At 36.9% G+C, this 19,861-nt stretch overlaps 1 protein-coding gene across 3 annotated transcripts in view; it reads left to right on the plus strand.

The window, feature by feature from the left end:
* The window catches only part of lpcat1 (lysophosphatidylcholine acyltransferase 1), a 111,139-nt gene extending 97,285 nt beyond the window's left edge, over positions 1-13,854 (plus strand). For all 3 annotated transcript variants that reach the window (XM_004915336.4, XM_002933119.4, XM_004915335.4), the window contains exons 14-15: positions 4,734-4,875; positions 7,680-13,854. In XM_004915336.4, coding sequence (XP_004915393.1) covers positions 4,734-4,875; positions 7,680-7,867 — 330 coding nt within the window. In that variant the 3' untranslated portion in view covers positions 7,868-13,854. The remainder of the gene's footprint in view (positions 1-4,733; positions 4,876-7,679) is intronic.
* The last annotated feature ends 6,007 nt before the right edge of the window (positions 13,855-19,861 follow it).

The following is a 19,861-nucleotide window of genomic DNA, read 5'->3' on the forward strand; positions in this document are numbered from 1 at the left end:
TTATGTGAAGGGGATGGGGGGGTGGGTGGGTTATACTTATGTGAAGGGGATGGGGTTGTGTTTGGGGGGGGTGGGATGGGGTGGGGGGTTATATTTATGTGAAGGGGATGGGGGGGTGGGTGGGTTATACTTATGTGAAGGGGATGGGGTTGTGTTTGGGGGGGATGGGATGGGGTGGGGGGTTATATTTATGTGAAGGGGATGGGGGGGGTGCGTGCGGATGGGGGGGTGCGTGCGGATGGGGGGGTGTTTGGGGTGGGGTGGGGGGGGTGCGTGCGGGTGGGGGGGGTGCGTGCGGATGGGGGGTGTGTGGGGTGGGGGGGTGCGTGCGGGTGGGGGGGCTGCGTGCGGATGGGGGGGTGTGTGGGGTGGGGGGGTGCGTGCGGGTGGGGGGGCTGCGTGCGGATGGGGGGGTGTTTGGGGTGGCGGGGGGGGGTGCGGGTGTTTGGGGTGGTCACCTAATCATGCATGGGGAAAAAAAAATACCGTCAAATACCGTGATACCGATATAATTTTGAAAAATACCGTGATATAAATTTTTGGTCATACCGCCCAGCACTAGTGTAGCAAGCTCTCAGGTCGATGCTGTGCCTGTCAGTGGTGCTACATGAAGGAGGGGATTTTTATTTTTCAGCCTGCGTACAAACTGCAGATTGACTGCACAATGTGATTTCATCACATTGTGTGCCCTTGACCTAAGCATTTTACTGGTAAACAAAAACTTACCGTGCCTGTCTGGAGCTACATGAAGGAGGGGATTTTTTTTCAGCCTGCGTACAAACTGCAGATTGAGAAAAGTAGATCATCACATTGTGTGCCCTTAACCTAAGTGTTTTTCTGGTAAAACTCAAACAAAAACTACTTCCCTGTTCTCTACCAAGGTTGTAATTTCTTGCAATTTTATGTGTTAGAAGTTTGAATGCGCACACTTACTGCTGTGTTAACAATAATGAGTAGCAGTCGACTAGAGTTTTTTTGCACTTAACAAACTCGAATTTGAGTTAAGGTTGTGAAAACTCAAATGTCTGGTATTTTATTAAGTGCAAAAAATCCAAAAACTCAAATGTAAAAATTTGCCATTTAAAAGCTTGCGAGTTTCTTTAGAAGTCAATGAGAAGTCATAGTAAAGTAAAGCCATATTCTCAAACTTTTTTTTCAAAATTTTTTAAGTTTGAGAAGTTTTTAGATCTCATAAATACTCAAAGCAACCATTTGATATGGGAGTTTATTAGATTTAAAAAGAACAAACTCGAAAATTGATAAGCCCATAAGAGAAATAAATTTGGAAAAAAATAATGAATTGGCAGAGTAAAATGTTCTTTTCACAACTGCATGATGCTCAATAAATAAAGGTTATGATGTTAAAAAAAATGAAATATTTCTTAATATAAAACTATGAAAAATGGCATTCCTGAATTTTGGAGCCTTATGGATAATAGGTTTTCAGATGTCTCCAAAAATCTGGCTATGTAACATACCTACATTTTTTTTGTGTAATATTTTTATTTTTTTGTAATATTTTTTTTTAATAGCTTTCAAATATGAATACATTTAAAAATTAGGTTTGTTTGCCATTTTTACATTATAGAAGAACTATAAATCAACATAGAAAAAAGTAAAGGTAAATAGACATAACAGTAAAGGTATACAGTGGCTTGCAAAAGTATTCGGCCCCCTTGAACTTTTCCACATTTTGTCACATTACAGCCACAAACATGAATCAATTTTATTGGAATTCCACGTGAAAGACCAATACAAAGTGGTGTACACGTGAGAAGTGGAACGAAAATCATACATGATTCCAAACATTTTTTACAAATAAATAACTGCAAAGTGGGGTGTGCGTATTCAGCCCCCTGAGTCAATACTTTGTAGAACCAAAAATACAATGTAGATTTGCCACAACATGCAAACAAACTTGAATATGTCTTGCTAAACACTGTAAAATAACATTATCAGAAACAAATTAATCAAAAAATATATACCACAGGCCACTTGGAGCATACTTTAACGTTGCTTCAGAAGACACGTGTAGGAACAATACTCGTTCAGTCCAAAGGGGGATAATGTATTGAGCGTTTTGATCCAAAAAACTTCTCTCTGCATAAGCAATTGAGACCTATCGCCCCCCCCCCCCCTCCTAATGGGGGGAACATGGTCGCAATAAACCTGAACGTGGGTAACCTGTGCCCTCTCTCAAGAAAGTGCTTGGCCACTGGTTTATTTGTAGTGCCATCCCTGAATGCCGTACTGATGGCTGAACGATGGCCATCCATCGGTAACCTAAGGGTCTGATCGGTTTTGCCTACATATGACAGACCGCAAGGATAAGCAGGCGTTTGCCAGTCTGTGGGTGTAAAAAAGATTCACACGGAGTCATATATCTGCAAGATTTACAACTAGGACACTAGTGGTATATATTTTTTGATCAATTTGTTTCTGATAATGTTATTTTATAGATATATGCAAGTTTGTTTGCATGTTGTGACAAATCTACATTGTATTTTTTTGTAATGTTCTATGCTATATTGTCAGTTCACTTTAACTTGCACTCTGCACTTGAGGGTTAACTCTCCTAATTTTCATCCTTATGTGTTTTAATATGGTTTCTCCTCGGTACAGGGTTTCTGTCTCTTTGGTGTCTGTTTCAGTCACGGGATTGGGTGGAACCCTGTCTCTGGGGGGTGTGTCTGTCTTGTTTTTACTATTTATATTTGAATTGGTTTTAAAATGACTATGGTCTTGATAAAGGTCTCAGATACAGACCAAAACGTTGGCCTGTCGTGTAATGTATTTATTATAATAAAAGTTATGTTTTAAATGATTCCCGGTGTGCACCAATATTCACTAGATTTATATATATATATATATGTGTGTGTGTATATATGTATATATATATATATATATATATATATATGTATATTGCCCCCTTCCTGATTTCTTATTCTTTTGCATGTTTGTCACACAAAATGTTTCTGATCATCAAACACATTTAACTATTAGTCAAAGATAACACAAGTAAACACAAAATGCAGTTTTTAAATGAGGGTTTTTATTATTTAGGGAGAAAAAAAATCCAAACCTACATGGCCCTGTGTGAAAAAGTAATTGCCCCCTGAACCTAATAACTGGTTGGGCCACCCTTAGCAGCAATAACTGCAATCAAGCGTTTGCAATAACTTTCAACGAGTCTTTTACAGCGCTCTGGAGGAATTTTGGCCCACTCATCTTTGCAGAATTGTTGTAATTCAGCTTTATTTGAGGGTTTTCTAGCATGAACCGTCTTTTTAAGGTCATGCCACAACATCTCAATAGGATTCAGGACTTTGACTAGGCCACTCCAAAGTCTTCATTTTGTTTTTCTTCAGCCATTCAGAGGTGGATTTGCTGGTGTGTTTTGGGTCATTGTCCTGCTGCAGCACCCAAGATCGCTTCAGCTTGAGTTGATGAACAGATGGCCGGACATTCTCCTTCAGGATTTTTTGGTAGACAGTAGAATTCATGGTTCCATCTATCACAGCAAGCCTTCCAGGTCCTGAAGCAGCAAAACAACCCCAGACCATCACACTACCACCACCATATTTTACTGTTGGTATGATGTTCTTTTTCTGAAATGCTGTGTTACTTTTACGCCAGATGTAACGGGACACGCACCTTCCAAAAAGTTTAACTTTTGTCTCGTCGGTCCACAAGGTATTTTCCCAAAAGTCTTGGCAATCATTGAGATGTTTTTTAGCAAAATTGAGACGAGCCTTAATGTTCTTTTTGCTTAAAAGTGGTTTGCGCCTTGGAAATCTGCCATGCAGGCCGTTTTTGCCCAGTCTCTTTCTTATGGTGGAGTCATGAACACTGACCTTAATTGAGGCAAGTGAGGCCTGCAGTTCTTTAGATGTTGTCCTGGGGTCTTTTGTGGCCTCTCGGATCAGTTGCCTCTGCGCTCTTGGGGTAATTTTGGTCGGCCGGCCACTCCTGGGAAGGTTCACCACTGTTCCATGTTTTGCCATTTGTGGATAATGGCTCTCACTGTGGTTTGCTGGAGTCCCAAAGCTTTAGAAATGGCTTTATAACCTTTACCAGACTGATAGATCTCAATTACTTTTGTTCTCATTTGTTCCTGAATTTCTTTGGATCTTGGCATGATGTCTAGCTTTTGAGGTGCTTTTGGTCTACTTCTCTGTGTCAGGTAGCTCCTATTTAAGTGATTTCTTGATTGAAACAGGTGTGGCAGTAATCAGGCCTGGGGGTGACATTGAACTCAGTGTGACAAACATGCAAAAGAATAAGAAATTAGGAAGGGGGCAAATAGTTTTTCACACCACTGTATATATATATATATATATATATATATATATATATATATATATGTATGTATGTATGTATATATATGTATGTACAGTCCACAAAATTTTCAGCACACCAAACCCGTAATATAAATCACCTGGGTGCTACCTCCATGTGTCTAATTATCCAGAAGTCCAAAAATTGGGTGCACACCAGGATATTTTTTAAAGATTAAAACGTTACTTTTATTTAAACATGCTGTTAAAACAGGCCAACGTTTCGGTCTCCTCCTAAGATGTATGTATGTGTGTGTATATATATATATATATATATATATATATATATATTATGTATGTGTATATATATATATATATATATATATATGACTAATTTGAGGATTAGCAGTTTACACTTTAAGTGGTTTGAAATGGTGTTTAAATGGTTTTATGTAGATGTACCAGTCAGAAGATGGAAAAACCATAGTAGAAGAGGACCTTGCAGTAATTTTGAAGACTGCGTTGGGAGTATCAGAGCTGAATGTTTCAGATCTCTTCAGAGTGATAGATGAGGAAAATATGGGGAAAATAACATATGGTAAGTCAAATAAACACACCACTTTCAGTAAAGGGTAAAAATCACATCTGTTTTTCACACAAGTCTTAAAACTAGGTAATAACAAACCACATTTTACAAATGAGTCAAAAACATAATGCTTGTCCATTTATTCATTCATTTTTTTGTTGAAGAAAAGGTATATATGTTGTGTGTCACCTGTGATATATGCAAATCATGTTTGAGTTGTGTGTCACGCATGTACCCCTTTCAGGCCCTTTATATAGAGGAAGCTGACCCAACCCCCACATTGTCCACTGGGTCTACTTTTCTATAAGTATGCCTCTGTATGTTAACCATTGCTTTCATTAACTAATGTGCTCATTTTGGCTAGCAATTAATGCAGTTAAATGTTTTCACTAACAGTTGATCAGTCAAGCACATCAGCTAAGGAGGAGTTTTAGCCCATTCTTCTTTACAGGGCAGATTTGGCTTAAGGTTGTTGGTGGGCTTTCTTGTCTGATTTAGTTCCCTCCAGAACATTTCTGTAGGATTAGGTCAGGGCTTTGACTCAGCAATTCCAAAAGTTCAGTTCACACTCAGATGCCCTGACATTTATGTGCACAATTTCTTGGTATTATTCAGAATTCATAGTTCTGTCAATGATGGTAAGCTAACAAGTTTCAGAAGCAGCAATGCAGGCCCAAACCATGAAACTGCCGCCACCATGTTTCACAGATGGATAATGTTTTTATTATGCAATTCAGTCTTTGCCTTTTACTAAACATAATGTTTTTTATTAAAGAAATCAAGTTTTGTTTTTATCTCATCCATCCACAGAACATTCTTCTTATAGCATTTTAAATTATCTATATGAGATCGTAATTGCTTTCTCCTTGCAGCCCTGCCATGCACACCATTGTTCAGTAACCTTTTCCAGCCTAGTAAGAATCAACTGTTTTTAGAGATCTACAGAAATCTTCTTTGTTTGAGGCATGATACACTTCCACAAACTTGTGTTGTTAAACTCAGGTTTGGATAGTGAAGACACAGATTTCTGTTCTTTAAATAAGGCAGGGCATTCCACACTCACACCAATGAGATTGTCATTATATAAGGCCTAACTCTAATTTCCCCTTCAAATTAACTGAAAATACATGTTCACATACGTTGTCACGTGCATATATGTAACTCTGAATCATATCTTAGAGAATATATAAGCAAGCATTATGTGTTTAAGCTCACATTAACTAGGTTAAGTACTTGTGTAAAAAAAAAAAAACAGATCGCATTTTAGGTCATGTTTATGTAGAAATACTGAAAATGCAAAATAATTCAGGCTTTTTAGCACCACTGTATAAAATTTGTTTTATATCATTTTTGGGGCATGTAAAGTATCAGTCGGCTTTTATATGGTCATGTTTAAAAAATATTACCTACCGATGCACCATGTCTGCCAGCGTATCGTATACCGTTTCTCCTCTTCACGTTCTGCTTTAAATGCTTTGATGGGCCAAACAAGCAGAACATGCCATATATGGGCCCTTTTATTTTAACTGTCCTTTAGCCTAAGGCCAGTGGAATGTACAGCGGAAATAATAAAGTATGCGCCTCTGTGCCAAAATCTGCCCTGCGTGATTGTGGTAATGGGCTGATGCCGTGCCTGTCAGTGAACACACAACACAAATCGATCTTTTCTCTGCTACATAGAAAACACTGTTTGCCCCCTCTGGTCAAATGTCATACTAGGCATTTGCCTTGAATATCTTAGAAGTACTATTAGTACTCACTTATAGGTAGTGAAGTCAAATGCAGAGCACAAAAGGGCGATAGCACATCACCCGTAGGAAAATGTGATCTCCACGGGTGACATAATGTCCAAAAATATCTTTTTGGTGGGGTAAAGAATTTGAATCACAATTAAAAGAAAATTCTTTCATTCACATATTCACAGTTTTTCAATTCCAGTGTTTTATACGCAGTGATTAATATTTACCCCAGCAAAAAAGGTTTTTTAGTGTGCTTTGTCGCTCTCATGGAGTGCAATTTCCTGCAAGCGACAATGTGCCCATGTACCATCATCCTAAAAAAAAGTTTTAGTTTTAGTAAGTATTTTATATTAAACCAATAAAAGAACTAAAAATATGTGTTAACATTCCTATAGGTTTCTCCTCTCCACATAAATTATAACTTCAGTACAGTACAGTATGCCAAGGGTCTTTTATATAAATATCTGCTGATCTTTACTAGTAGGAAGTACCAGGAAATTAAACTTTAATATGCAAGCTAAAGAAAAAAATCTAGCTTTTTTTTCAAATCTCTATAAATTATCCAAATGTGATTTATTAGGTGTCAGACCCAAACTGGGTTTTTACTCTCATATTTCGACAGTGATATATATTATATTTGTTTATCTTATTTTCTCCCAAATCATGACCAATTAAGCAAATGTAATAGAAAACCATACATGAAGCAGTATATGCATATGCATTTATGTACAGATTTGCAGTTTTTGCAAAAGAAAAAGCTGAATATGGTACATGGCATATGGGCAATTATATGCAGATAGAGCCAAACAGGAATATGTAATAAAATGTGTCCACTGGTCTAATCACCTAATCAACAGTAGGTATTTACTGGTAACTTGTTTAAAAGCAAATATCTTATTGATTTCTGTGAGTTACTGCACTTGGACAAGCTTTAGTGCCTTTTATCACATATGGGTGTTTGACTTGAATATATATATATGTATGAATGTATGTGCTTTTGCTTGCTTTTTTTCACCAGCAATGGCAAGAACACTGTACTTTGCATTTTATTCATGTATTTTCCTTTTATTCATGCAGATGAGTTTAACAGTTATGCAATGATGAACCCAACTTTTGCTGAAGATTATCTTTACCCAGATCTGGTGGACATGGATTCATGTATGGAAAGCCACTCACCTACAACCCCTAATGGCATCTGTCCAGATTTTACACCAGAGGAAATAGAGAGGCCAGAAAACCACAACAAGCAAAAGAAGTTGAACTAATCCAAATAACACTTCCAGTGGCATAGTACCTCTTTTACATCTCTCTAAATAATTGTACCAATTTTTACACATTATCTGTATTCCACTTGATGATTAAGTTTATTTTTATTGCATTCTTTAACCAATTATAAGGTGTTTTTGAAATCAAAGATCAAGTGCTCTGCCACCTATGTGTGCGGTAAAATAAACAACTAGCTTAACTAAAAACTTGACTGCTTTTATGAAGGTTAAATTATTAAAAAATTATAACTTTATCACTGAAAATTGCTGTAGGAGATTGGGCAGTCACTGCTACTTTGAAATCCTCCAATACAAGCAATGTCTGCCTTCTTTTCTTTGGAAGAAGGTACGAAGAGCCACAAATAATGTTAACATTTCAAAGCTGTTTTAAAGACAAATGGCAATGTTTGGTCAATGTTTAAAAGTATTATGTAAATCTCCCCCATACCTGTTGTGTTAAGAGATCTCTCTTTATCAGTTTTGCAGTTGGCAAGTTGCACCGCTGTATAGCACTTTATTTTTCTTCTTTTGATTGTTGGTGTGAAGAACCTAAAATTCCCTTGGCAAAGAAGCAGCACATACGTACTCTTCATTCCTTCCTGTGCTGTACAAAGCGTGCATGTACATCAGAAAATAAAGTAACAAGCTCGGTGTCTTGTGCACTTTGGTGAATTGTTTTGTTTTAGATTAAAGGTTTTTTTGTGTTGAATTTATGAATTATCAATTACTGATGATTATTTTGTTTCAGTAACATATTTTTACATTATCCAGACTTCAGAGTAGATATACAAACAGTGCTCTCATATTGAAAATGATGTTTTGTGTGTTTTTTATTTTATCAGTCTTAAATTATGTTAGAAGTGTGTTTTTGTTTGGCAACTGGGCTTACAGTCTTCCATTACCTCAAAGTTTTTTTTTTGTTTTCTTTTGGTTGGCTGTCAGAGATGGACCAGAATGGTTTTGTCTATTTCATTCTTACCTCTGCTGGCATTTGGAGTTAGTTGCACGATAATGTGAATATATCTGTTTTTGTTTGTTTTTTTGGTTTTTTTCCCCCAGTAGCCAGATTGAACATTGAATCCAACTGAGCCAAGAGAGGAATTTGCCCTGCTTTCTCCCGGTATTTGCAAACTATAGTATATTTCTGACTGACAGCTGTTATTTCACAACACCACTGCTTTTTAGAAATTGATGTCAATGAAAACCAAGATGTTTGATTACTCAGGTTGATATTATGTGATGGTGAGCTTTTGTGTCCAGGACAAATTCATTAGGTATCCATAAGCTGTGCTTTTGATACCTCTCATTTGTTATGTTCAGTTTTTCCTTTTTCAATTCAACAATGCTGAATGCTATCACACATGAAGCAATCCAGCAAGATGCCAATCATCATATACAGAAATCAATCATCAAAGGAGAATGTGTACTCATGGGCAATTTTTGACCCTGTTGTGTAAGCCAGTGTTTTTCAACCTTTTTTGGGCAAAGGCACACTTGTTTCATGAAAAAAATCACGAGGCACACCACCATTAGAAAATGTTAAAAAATTTAACTCTGTGCCCAGCAGCAGTGCCCCCCTAGTACATTGGTGCCAAGAGCAGTGCCCCCCTAGTACACTGGTGCCCAGCAGCAGTGCCCCCCTAGTACATTGGTGCCCAGCAGCAGTGCCCCCCTAGTACATTGGTGCCAAGAGCAGTGCCCCCCTAGTACATTGGTGCCCTGCCTACGGCACACCAGGCAACATCTCGCGGCACACTCGTGGTTGAAAAACGCTGGTGTAAGCAGCCAAAATGATGTTGCAGCTGGGCTAGATACCAGCTGCTGCTGTTATTTGTTGGCTTATTTGTTGCAATGGGTGACTAAACTAGAGCAACATTTTCCCATTACTACATAACGTCCAGAGTTCTTGTTCTTTTGCTCAGTGGTTTTTGCAGCATAATACAAAAGCCAGATGATGACTTTTCCGAGTTCCTGTTGCACGTTCTGGTAACTGAAACTCAGTCCATAATTCATCTCATATTAAAGATGTGTGCTTTTTTGTTTCCTTCCTTAAAAGGCTTTGAAAGCCACTCTCAAAAGAAACCTATAACATTACCTTTGAAAAACACTGTACATTTAAATCATTCTTGTGCAACTGCTGAATCATGGGTAATTCTGATTATGACTTATGTAAAACATTGTTACCAATAAATGAAGTAACAAACAAACAAAATGATTCTGCTTGCTGTTTAATTCAGTTCAGGGAACCATGTAAGTGTTTCTCTATAGTAAAGTGTGTTAACCTGGGAACACACTTGACCTTGAAAAATGTTCTTTATGAGTTAAGGAATGCAAAATGCACCTCTGTTTGAAAGGTCTGCTGATGTCTCTTTGATCCCTGTTAAACAATAGTTACACCTGGTGACTATTTTTGGAGGAGGGACTGAGGACCTGGATAGGGGTAATATGTAAAAGGCAGAAAAATACTTGTAAAATAAAATAAAAGGTCAAGATGAAACAGGGATTTAATATTTTTATTACTTTTTTATTGTCTTTTATAAAAATTGCTTACCAGTTTCACTTGTGCCCAAAAAAGGTTTGTGTATGTATGTGTGTGTGTGTGTGTATAAATGTGTGTGTGTGTGTGTAAATATATATATATATACACATACACACACAAAAGTGCACACATACCACTTAGATGACTTTTTTCCTACATGCTATGTATATCTAAAATTGCTTTCTTCAGATGAGTACATCTTAAGGAGAACAAACTATAGCTATTTTTTCTATTTTAGGTGATTTAAACATTTCATACAGTGTACTGGCGTTATTTTTTAGATCATTCTTTACAGAAAAAATGCAATATGGTGAAATTTAATGTAAATGTAGCTCATTTTACTGTAGCACAGACTTTTAACCTTTGTCTTGTTTACTAAGTGAGCTAATGAGATAATTGCACTGGTTGTGTACCTTTTTCTTTCACTTATGCTGATTTACACGGTAAATGGAAATTTGGATACTTGCAGATGGCCGGTTTGGCCTGTCAGTGGTCAACTTGGCTGTTTATCCACAAAGGCTGCTGCTGATGTCATAGGTTCTATCTAGATGTTGAGATAGTTTGTGGCTGTAGATTAAAAGGCTAGCTAAACCGCAATGCTATCAGGCATTCAAAAAAAAAAAATCAAATAGACCCAGTCATTAGACCATCAGTTTTTAAACCTGTGCTTTTACCTCACCAACAGTTTGTTTTTTTAATATCATTTTTAACCTATATTAACAAAAGACCCTTCATAAAAAAGGTCCAAAACATTCCAGGGAATATATCCCATACCTATATACAAATAGTAGACCTAATTTAGTTCAGTGAAGAAAACATATATTGTCTATTAAGTATATTGATGTTAATACACTTGTATATGCAGAGCTGTACATATCAAACTATTCATAGAAAAGCTGGGGAGGAAAACAATAGATAAGAATATATACATAAAATATATGTCCTAAAAAGGGCGCTGACTGCTCAGTTGATTCTAGTAAACCAGGAAGAATTTTGGGATTAATCATCCCAAATACCAAATTCAGTCATCTCAGGGTTACATTAGAAAATGAAGCAACGCATTTGTTTTCCCAGCTGCAACGTTATTACTGTACATTATTGCCAGTGGGAAAGCATTTGCAGGAGATTAGTTGCCTGTGCTAGAGCAGATTTATTTTGGACAACTAATCTCAATGTGTGCCATCAACCTTAGAATTAGTTCTGAAGCAATCTAATTATGAGCAATGTACCAGGAAACTGTTAGCTGGTATTGATCAATATTGATAATTGTCAAATTTTGCCTATAGTCTTCCGAGATCAAGCTTTATTTTGGCTGTTTTGGGATATCCCAAAGCTCCATTAATGATAATTTGAGATTTATCGAACTAACTGGACTGACTTGAATTGATTGGAAAGGAGAAATGCTTCCTATAAAATTCATCAAATACCAAGTTAAAATGTCTTTAAGTCAGCCTCTAAGTGCCAAAGACAAAGGAGGCCCTGTATAGTTTATGATTTAGCAGCCCATAGAAAGGCCAACTTTCTCCTCTTGACTGCACTGGGCCACACATTTTAAACAGTAAACAATAATTCTGCTGTTTTCCATCTCATTTCTGTGTGGATATCTGTACTTGAAACTGACTGCTAGTACTATTATCATTTTCTCTCTTGCCTTGTCTATTTCTTACTTTGGTATGCACCAATGAATTTTTTAATTTTTTTTAATAAATTTTAATGCAATAATGCCCATACGTATGGCAAGTATGTTCCCAGAAATGGTTGTTGCCATATTTGAATAGTTATTAGATTTATATGGGGTTATGGTTAACCAAACGAGTTCTATGACTACATAAGTTTTCAAGTGCAAGTGATTAGTTTATTTGTTTCTGCACAAAACCAAGAGTGACCCAAAGTCACAGTTACTTAGCAGATCTTCACAGAACATTTTCTGAAGGAGATGTCATTTTGGTCTGTCTGGATCAAATGACCACTAGAGCCAAGCTTATTCTTCATATAGTCAATTATCTAATATTATGTGTTGTATAGATTAGAATAAATGGAGTCCTACTTGATGGCCATACATGGACAGTTTTAAAGTGGTACTGACACTAAAAAAACTACTCATAATATTAATGTACATTGAAAGTTCCATATAGGCCAAGTTGATAGTGTTTTGCTGACAGGACTGCTTTTATAAGTAATTGGTACTTCCTGATTGTTTTGCTGACCTGACTGTCCCTTCTCAATGTGTCAGTTATAGCTTCTAATGCAAATGATTACTGCTGCGCAAATATGGCAGCCCCATCATAGAGGAACATGGGGGATCAGATAGGTAATGTAAAAGGATCAGGTGAATACTTTCACGGCGGAATTCTAAAGGGCACGAAAACACGCTGTTATGACAATTGTAAAAAAGTTTTCATTTCTGGTGTCAGTATCTCTTTAAATTGCTGATTTGAAACCTTACGACTATTGGCAGCTTACCTGCCTGTGTATGTAGACCCCCGGCAGGCCTCCTCGACAGATACCTGGAGGAAAATTGGGCAGATGTCAATCAGACAGGTTTGATTTTCCTGTCGGATTAGGGACCGCATCTGCATTGATGCAATTCTCGCTCGGACAGCTTCTATACACGTCATCATAAATCAATTGTTTGGCCCTAGGACCAAGCAATCGAATTAACCTTAGGTGGGCATATAGGGAGAAAGGTCCACTTGTTTGGCGACCTCGCCAAGCAGTTGGATCTTAACATGTATGGCCACCTTTAGTGTGCACAGATAGACAATCTTGCCTTATGATGGCCTGCCTGTTAGCAATTACAACAGCAGTGTATATTGAGGACTACCATGCCAGAAACTACTTTTTAACCAGAACCAGGTATAATAAGACTCCCCAGTCAAAACTGAGCCAGGACACAGCAGCAGCTTCAGGCAGTTATTTAAAAAAGTTATTTTTTGACAATTACTAATATTCCTGAGTCCAAAGATTATGCATTTGGCTAGGCAGGAATGCCATTATATATCACAAAATAATTAAGAAATGGCTGAAATGTTCAAATGGTGAGTCCACTTGTCAGCTGCCAATAAAAATATAATCTTACTCTGCAACATTAATTACTTTTCGTTCTCCACAGTTTTATTTGTGAAATAAAGTTCGTTTCCTTGTAGATTTAATTATGTGGGTTATGTGACACACCGGAAAGTGTTTCCACTGTTAAAATCCTTTGTAGCATGTAATCTTCATTTGACATGGCAACAACACTCTTATTTTAAACTTTTGTCAGTATTGTGTTTTAAGTAATATTGTATTTGCCTTTCTGTTTATTTTTTTAAGATAATGCATTTTTGTAGCTACACCGATACTCTTCTTACTTATTCTTGCTTATACAGCACCTATTTGATATCTTTCATGTATCTGTCTAAAACATTTTCAGTGTTAAGTTCAATAAAAAAAAAAAAATCCTCTAGTACAATAGATGTTGGTGTCTTTTTGTTTGTTTTTTTGTTTGGTATGTGCTGGAAGCCAATGCAGCGATTATTGCTGACACTCTATATCACTATAACTGATGATGGAAAATATTAGGGATACTGTGACTAAAATAAGTATGGTGAAACAGATAAAGTGCATCACACAGTATACATGAAACCAACATTTATTGAAACCCCTGTAATATCTTATTTTGTGTATAGTTTTTGGTCAACACTTTCCCTTAAAGGACAAGGAAAGGTTAATATAAATTAAAAATAAGTCTAAAGGCATTCTTTTTAAGTACTTACTGCACATATAAATTCCCAGGTCCCTGCTTGCTTCTCTGAGATATGGTGCTGGCAGCCTACAGCAGTGTGAAGACTACAGTGACATCACTGAAATCTCTCTCCCCTTCCTGTAGGCTGCCAGCGTCAGCTTTCCTATTCTCTGAGCATGTGTGTAACTTGATCCTGTCTCCTGTTCTGAGCTACACATGCCCACCAACCAATCAGAATCAAATCTGCCGGAGGGGCAGTATGAAGCAAGGAGGGAAAGGAAGGGAGAATACTTTTTTAAAAATGGCTGCCTGTTCAAGAAAACAGAAAATGTGAAGTAAGTGTGACTGAGTAAATATTTGATTAGGTGAGCCAAAAGTGTGGTGTTTTTACTAAACAATAGGAGGACTATTGGGCAGTATGCTTTTTAAATTTTGACTTGCATTCTCCTTTAATTGGAAATGCAACAGTGAGCAATCTCATGTCTAGGGTGCAAAATCCATGGACCAGCTCCATGATCCAAGGACCAGCTCCATGATGCAATTCTCTACTGACACATCACCATAAATTGTCCCCCAGGCCAATGATTGTACCATGCTGCCAAATTATATGATTGGCCCAATTCAGGTGGGTGGCCAACTTGGGTAAAGATATACTTGTTTGCCAACCTTGACAAATAGGTTGTATGGCAACTGAGGAGAGGCTCGGAACAAAACAAGGTGAATGTCCTCCTAAAGCTCAGTCAAAGCCCTGACCTGATCTGAATCCAGCTAAGAGGTTGTGTCATTTGACTGATGAACATAAACATTATCTGACTAACCTGTACAACATGGAGAAAATCTGCCTGGACAGTGCTTTTACAGACGCAGTTCATCATTCACATCAGCCCCTGTGGAGCTTACAATCTAATGTTCTTTTATACATTGGCTATTTTGTGCATGTGAAACATTTTTGAGATGCAGGTTTGCATTTTTATTTATTTATTTTAGTTGCAGCAATCTGCATCTTCTTGTGCTTGGCACACATTCAAAAGATAATAAAATAAATTGTTGCATTTGGAACTCACAAAACATACTTAGTTGTGTTTTAAAAAAACACCTATAAACTCAATGTATGTGTTTTTTCATGCTCTGCATACGTTTGCATAAGTTTGTGTGTAACCAACCTAAAGTTAGGCCAAATTCCGGGAAAAGTGTGGAATTTAACATGCTAGAATGCACAAATGGGAATTAGCTGCAAATGTGAGTCTACTAACCAATGACAGCCAATGTGCATGTAATATTTACTTAGCTGTTTACTTAGTGTTGAAACTACACTACATTGCAGATACACTGCAGATGTACAGTTGTTCTTTGATCTGGCCTCATTCATTTTTTTTTTTGTGAGTAAGCCATATGAAAGAATTAGATCAGTTAACGTGTATAAAAATGCACTGCATGGCAAATACACTAAAAATGGTCTATAGAATAAAGTCATACATTCAAAAAAAATGTTAGAAACCGCTTACTTTAAGGGGATGGTTCACCTTTACATTAACCTCCAAATCCATGGTAAGGGATTCGGCCGAATTCTGATGCTAATTAGGATATGGTAGGGTTAATAGTTGCGATTTTTCCCACTTCCATGTTCATGCGGCAACATTTAACCATTCCAAATACTAATTAGCATATACCGAACCAAATCCTGGATTCTGTGCATCCCTAACTTTAAGTATGATATAGAGCAATATTCTTAGACAATATGCAAGTGGCCGTAATTTTTTTTTTTTTATATTATGTGTGGTTTTTTTAATTATTTAGCTTTTTGTTTAGCAGCTCTCCAGTTTGACATTTCAGCAGCTATCTGGTTGCTAGGGTCCAATTTACCCTAGCAACAAGCCAGTGGTGTGGATAAGAGACTGGAAAATGAATAGGAGAATATTGTTTAACAAGTTATGGTGAGAGAACACTATTATAATGGAAAGCGCAAAAAAAAAAGTCTATGAAAAATACATAAAAAATGTATTTCCAGATCTGTATTAATGTAGCCAAGCAAGAATATTGCAACCACTGTTAAACAGTTAAAACTACTCAGATTAATGTGTACACCACCTCCTACCTAGGGGGTAAAGAATAAGATAGAAGAATAGAATGCCCTTTCCCTAGCAACTTTTCATTTGGTTTTCTTTTTATTATTATTTATAGTTTTTGAATGATTTGCCCTTTCTGCCATTATTTAGCTTTTGAATGGGGCTTACTGACCCCTGCAGCCAAAAATTATTGCTCTGTAAGGCTACAATGTTATTGTCACTTTTTATTATCTCTCTATGCAGGCCCTCTCCTATTCATATTCTCATCTCTCGTTTAAACTACTGCCTGTTTGCAAGGGTAAATAAGACCCTAGCATCCAGATAGCTGCTGAAATACTAAACTGGAGAGCTGTTGAGCAAAAACCTGTTTGCAAATCATCACAGAAAATTTATATCTACATCATCCTAAAGGTTAATTAATTTTTCTGCAAAGTGAAACGGGACAGATTGGCTCATCAGTAGCCAAAAGTTAATTATATAAACTGCTTTTAAAACCCTTTCAGTGTGCACAATGAGAAGGCATATGGTTTACAATAAAGTTTTAAAATTATGGAAATTCATAGGCTATTATATCACTTACATACATATAGTATAAAGTATCCTCTGTTGGGATCCATCAGAAAACCGTTTGGTTATCCATGGCAAAGCAAGGCAAGGCTCAGGCAGTAGACAGGCCCCTGGAACAAGAAAGCGAAGTTTACAATCTGACATACAAGAAGCCTTTATTTCCATCTCCAATCTGCAGCACTGGCCTAAGTCTGGGGCTAACTCACATGTGTCTCTCTACCTATAAGGCAATTATACTGTATATTTAAGTTGCTTTCCTGTGGCAATTAAATGTTACAAAGATAGTCAACCTCAGTTAGAGCATGTAGGCCAGGTGGGCCAGAACTTAAAGAAAAGATTTTTAAGTCCTGCCAGGAACTCTCCTGCACCTGCTTTATTATTTACATAATAATAGCATGCTGCCTTAAGGTAATTTTAAGGCTTTTACATCTCTCAGCGATATGGCTACTTAATTCATCTTATACAACTAGTTAGTGACAATTAAGTAAACAGAAGACATTCCATTTAATCAATTAGCACAACAATGCACAGACTGTTAAGAAGGTTTAAAACAAAACTCTATCCTAAGGCTATCCCATCATTTACTACTCTTTACTTGATCCTTGAAATAAAATTTGCACACCCATAGATCAGATTAATGTGGCAAGCATGTTAAATCCTACAGCCAAAAAACTCTGATTCATATTGGCAATGTTTTACACAAACTCCTATTGTTTAATAACTCTTAAATTTACCTGTGTAAGGATCACAAGAGTAAAGTAGGGAACAATTGTGTTATAAGGAGTGTAACATCTTTTTAGGCAAAAAAACAAGCTGGAAAAGTTGTTGTTAAATAAATGCTTTACAATAAATATAATGTGGCCCTTTTGTTTGTATTGAAAGTAAAGTAAAGCTATGTGGATTTAATTTTATTCCAAAAAGAGCAAAGTTTGTATATCTGCCACAGGTAAAGACTGACGAATTCTCCTTTGAAAGTAAATTGAGTATGTAAAAGTTCTAGTGCGCATATTAACAATACAGGAATAGGACCTGTTATCCAGAATGCTTGGGACCTGGTGTTTTCCAGATAAGGGGTCTTTCCGTAATTTGGATCACCATACTCTGTCTACTAAAAAAATCATGTGAGTGCTTACTAAACCCAATAGAATTGTTTTGTAGACAGGGGCGCTGCTGCCATGAGGTGAGTTGAGATACTCTCCTCAGGCAGCAGAGCTCCTTAAGTTACCAGGGGTGGCTAAAATCTGCTTCTGCTTACTTAAGGAGCCAAAATTCTGTGGCCCCCTTTGGCCCCCTCCAAGGCAAAAAACAAGACAAGAGAGGCGCCATCCCATAGGCCACCACATGGTGGCAATATGGGGCAGAATGCCCCTGCATGCAGAAATTGGCTTACTCAGTAAAATTATATTTATTTGCAATGTAAGTTTCTTGCTTAGCTCTAGTTTCTGTGTAGATCAGAGCTGCAATGCTTACTTTGTCAGCTTTTATAAGGAACAGAGCTGGAAAAGGCAGTACTGGAGGCAGTAAATCTGTGCTTTAGACTGAAAAATGCCCAGATTCATATTCATTAATAATAATACATATATAATTAATATTAATAAATATAATTTAGGTGCCCAGACAATAGTAAATAAATCCTTAGGAAGCTAGCACAATTAGTGGTTCAGTTTATAGTGAACATTCTTTGGAGTGCAAGAAGCAGTAAATGAGGTACACACACCAAATAAATACAAAATACTGATTTGTACTGCAGGCCAAAAGATCTGCCCAGTGGGACATGCCTCATGCTTGGTTGCTGGTAAAGCAGATGCTTTGAACTAATTCAGCTGCCCCTAAGGCTGGTTAATCAGTATGTTATGGCCTGAAGGCCTGGGGTTGGACAGTGCTCTTATAGATACTGTAATTTGATTTAACACTGTGCTTTATTCTCAATTAGGGTATACTCAATTTTGGAAACAGTGATTGGTATCTTGTCTCCCTTACAACTCTTCTTAATTGTCATCATTTACTTCTTTTTTAGAAAAGAGCCAGTGTATCTATGCATCCATTTTGATACTTAAAAAAGCAACTAATAAACCCTTTAATGTTGCCATTAGGATTATATAATAATCATGTACTCCTATAACACCACCATATGTGACGTGCTACCAATACTGCCTCACATAGTTCTCTATTAACACAGGTAACAATAACAGAAGGGATTAAAGTTTGCACCTACCACTTAAACAGAAAAATATAAAAAGTGGTGTACTAGGTAGTAAAGTATTAGAAAGAACAAAAATGTGATTAAATATCCCACAGGCTACAAATTAGATCACCACCCCATCACTATTACAACAAAGTCTGATATCCTTAAGTAGCAGATACTAAGGGGTCCATTTACTAACGCTCTGATTTTTTCGCCCCCCTACTTCAGATTTTTTAGTCCTAAAAGTCACAGAAAAAAATGTCCTGAATTTTTCAACATTTACTGCTACAAAATGGCTAAAAATATGGATGCATTTTCCAGTTAAAATTTGCTGAGATTATGTAGAAGTCAATGGCAGATTTCCTTTCTCTGGAGGGATCCTTCTTTGCTTTGAAACTTTTACAGTTTTTGGATTTTGTGCAATTTCCCAACTTTTCTCCGACTTTTTTTCCACACAGACTTTTTCAATTTAGATATTTGAGGAAATGAGTTTATTCAAATTTTTAAAAAGAAAAAATGGGAAATGTTACAGTTTTAGTAAATTTGGCGCTAAATTAATATATATATATATATATATATATATTTATATATATGGGTGCACAACATTAACAACAACAAAACCTGGGTGCTAGTACCAAAAAAAATGCACTCAAACTCGTACAGCACTCCTAGGACCTACAGAATTGTGAACAAAATGTAAATGCAAAAATAGAAAGGTTATTACTCAAGTAATTTTGCATTTTGTTCATAATTCTTTGAATCCTAGGAGTGCTGTTTAACATCTTGATAAAGGTCCTAGACCTGGACCGAAACGTTGATGTTTTTAATGCAACAATAAATGAATTATAAAGGATGAGGAGTGCGCATTGTCAGTTGGAATGAATATGAGCTACAACCATGTGCAGCACCCTTG

Source organism: Xenopus tropicalis, chromosome 6, assembly GCF_000004195.4.
Source record: "Xenopus tropicalis strain Nigerian chromosome 6, UCB_Xtro_10.0, whole genome shotgun sequence".
NCBI classification, from domain to species: domain Eukaryota; kingdom Metazoa; phylum Chordata; class Amphibia; order Anura; family Pipidae; genus Xenopus; species Xenopus tropicalis.